Source organism: Vigna umbellata, chromosome 8 (genome assembly GCF_029865625.1).
Source record: "Vigna umbellata cultivar VRB3 chromosome 8, Vumbellata_1.0, whole genome shotgun sequence".
Taxonomy (NCBI): Eukaryota; Viridiplantae; Streptophyta; class Magnoliopsida; order Fabales; family Fabaceae; genus Vigna; species Vigna umbellata.
In genome coordinates, this window is record NC_142172.1 from 20,290,759 (window position 1) to 20,293,842 (window position 3,084).

The 3,084-nt window shown below is 33.0% G+C and overlaps 1 protein-coding gene across 1 annotated transcript; it reads left to right on the forward strand.

Annotated features, from left to right (window-relative positions):
• Nucleotides 1-2,059: 2,059 nt before the first annotated feature.
• Nucleotides 2,060-2,578, forward strand: LOC148194219 (uncharacterized). Its single transcript, XM_088097143.1, has one exon. It carries the CDS (start codon nucleotides 2,060-2,062, stop codon nucleotides 2,576-2,578), a length of 519 nt encoding a protein of 172 aa, XP_087953269.1.
• The last annotated feature ends 506 nt before the right edge of the window (nucleotides 2,579-3,084 follow it).

The window sequence follows — 3,084 nt, forward strand, 5'->3', positions numbered from 1 at the left end:
TGCAGTTGCAACAAGATCAATTGTCCACAATGAGAGAACAAGTTTTATTTTGTATTTGACATTTTGTATGAAAGATGTCCTTTTTTTGGGATATATGCAAAGCACTAAGTTAGTTGCTAAGTACTCTTTTCACCATGAAAAGGTTGCCATCATAAGGATAAGAACCATTTCCAGTTGTCTCTTCTACATGTTCACTCTCACTAGACTTTAACTCTTCTTTACTACTATAGAGATCAATGTCCCTCTTGATAATGGTCCTTTTCGTGGGGCAATGAGCAACTGCGAGTGTGTGTTAAGGCTGTTAAATTATATTAATAATTTACATTGGTTCATGTAATTTAAAGTATAACTTTAATGTAAGGATTCTAATGTGATGATTATTAGAATATTAAAGTATTAAAGTTATTGGGATTATTTTAGAGTTATTAAAGTTAATCCCTCTCTTCTCACTCCAAAAGGACATTTTGGTATTTTATTAAAGTTAATTAAAATATCATAAAAGAGGAAAAAAAAAGTTTTACTTCTGTTGACAGATTAAGTTTCTGAAGAGATATAGAGAACGTAACGTTCTCAGGAAAGAAGAGAAACTGACAGAGAAAACCATCCTACAACTTCTATATCATCAAGAAGGCATTAAAGAGGAGTAAGAGGAGAGAGAACAATTGACAGGAAAAAGACAGGAAGAAGTGCACAATGGATCCAGTTAGTTCTTCTTTACTGTGTATGAGAAAATAGTGAGTATCATGAAAATTCAGGATCCTGTGTGTAATTTTCATTCAATTGAAAATTAAAGAAAAGCTTACAAGTGGTATCAGAACACGGTTCTGAATTTTATGATTCTCCTTGGATGGTAATATTCCCAAATTTTAAAATCCTAATTTTTGAATTATAAAATTTAGGGATTTTATATTTGTTGGCATGAAAGAATTAAATTCACTATAATGTAATGTGTGAATCTCGGAAGCCGTAAGTTTTTAATTTGATTGTCAGTGAATTGAATTCACTGTACGTGAATTATGAAATCTGCAAGCATTTGAATTCGTACCCTGAAAGCCAATTTTATTTATTTTTTATACTTCCATTAAAGTATTGCACGTGATTTGATTGTATTGTGAAATTCTATTTGGAAGCAACTTCATTGATCCAGCGCCGAATTTCATTTTGGAAGCAATTTATATTGCGGTATTGTTCTTATAGCAGAGCAATTTTAATATTGCAACTCCAGCCGCGGGAATTCAAGAAGTTAAATTCAAGGAAAATTTTTTTGTGAAGTTTTTCTATTTGGTTTCTGGTGCACGGGATTTGCATTAAAGTTGCATTAAAAGTGTTGCACTATTATGATTTCATCCAGGCGTAAGTTATATTTTATTTTATTTGATTATAACGTTAAAGAAACTTTAATTCCTGCATGTTACGTAAAATTTTGGAATGTGCAATATGAATATGCCAAAATTGAAATCCTACATGAAGAGTCAATTCCCTTGAATTGAATTTTCGAAAAAACCGATTTTGGTTGTCAAGTTTTTTACGTTGCAGAACATGTTTTCACAAAGCAATTATTGTTGCAACTTATATTATTATTATATTGTGAACATGGTTATTGTTACTGCAATGAATGGAAATTATATGTGAATTAAAAGTTGCTGCTTATGGTATTATGAAAATTATTCATAATATAAAAGATGTTTAATTATGAATATATATTATAATTAGTAATTGATGTAAGGATGTTATGGATTACCCAAAGGTGAGCCATGGTTTATAATTGATGACATTAAAGTGAAACATTTCATGTACTTAGTATATGTTTGTATATCCAAAGATAGCATACATATAGTCTTAAGTATGATTGATTGTTTATTAAAGTATATATATATGGAATTTGTCAGTTTAAGAATCACCCAAAGGTGAACTTAAATGAATGACTTTATTGACTACCTATCAGTTTAAGTGTCACCCAAAGGTGAACTTGAATGTATGACTAGTGTAGTAATTTGTTTGAATCCATTAATTTTATCAAAGCATTAATGTATGAGCTTCTGTATTATTTCCAGCTTACATGAATTTAGCAGGTTTGAGCAACAATGTCGTCAAGTTTAATGGGCTCAATTATGCCGATTGGTCAAAACAAATCCAGTTCCAACTGGGTGTTCTAGACTTGGATATGGCTATTATGATGGATGAAATGCCCGCAGCCATTACAGAGACCAGTACAAGTGATGAAAAGTCTCTTTATGAGGCTTGGCATAGGTCTAACAGGTTGTCATTAAACTTGATGCGCATGTCTATGGCAGAGAACGTAAAGCCTTCCATGCCCAAAACAGAAAACGCAAAGGAATTCATGAAAATGATCAAGGAGTATTCACAATCAGACATAACTGACAAGTCTATTGTGGGAACTCTTATGAGTGAGCTGACTACCAAAAAGTTTGACTGGTCACAGCCCATACATGAACATGTAACTGGAATGGCTAATATAGCAGCAAGATTGAAGTCAATGGGAATGGAGGTGAATGAGTCTTTTCTAGTACAGTTCATCATGAACTCTCTTCCTCTGAATTTGGCCAGTTCCAAGTGAATTATAACACTATTAAGGATAAGTGGAACTTCCAAGAAATCAAAGCCATGTTGGTTCAAGAGGAAGGGAGATTAAAGAAAATGAGAGATCATTCTATCCATCTCACAACTCATGAAGGTGCTAGCTTCAGTAAAGGTAAATCAGGAAAGAAGAACAAGAAGGACAAAGCCCCAATGAAAGTGAATAAGGGCGGTATCCAGAAGGACCAGAAATGTTTCTTTTGCAAGAAAGTAGGTCACTTCAAGAAAGATTGTCCGAAAAGAAAATCTTGGTTCGAAAAGAAAGGTACTTTTTATGTTTCTGTAAGTTTTGAAGCAAATATAGTTGAAGTGCCTAATAATACCTGGTGGTTGGATTCTGGAGCTACTACTCATGTTTCTAATATTATGCAGGGATTCCTTTCAATCCAGCCCATAAAAGGAACTGAAAAGTATTTATATATGGGGAACAGAATGAAGGCACGAATAGAAGGAATTGGGACTTACAGATTGATTCTAGACACTGGC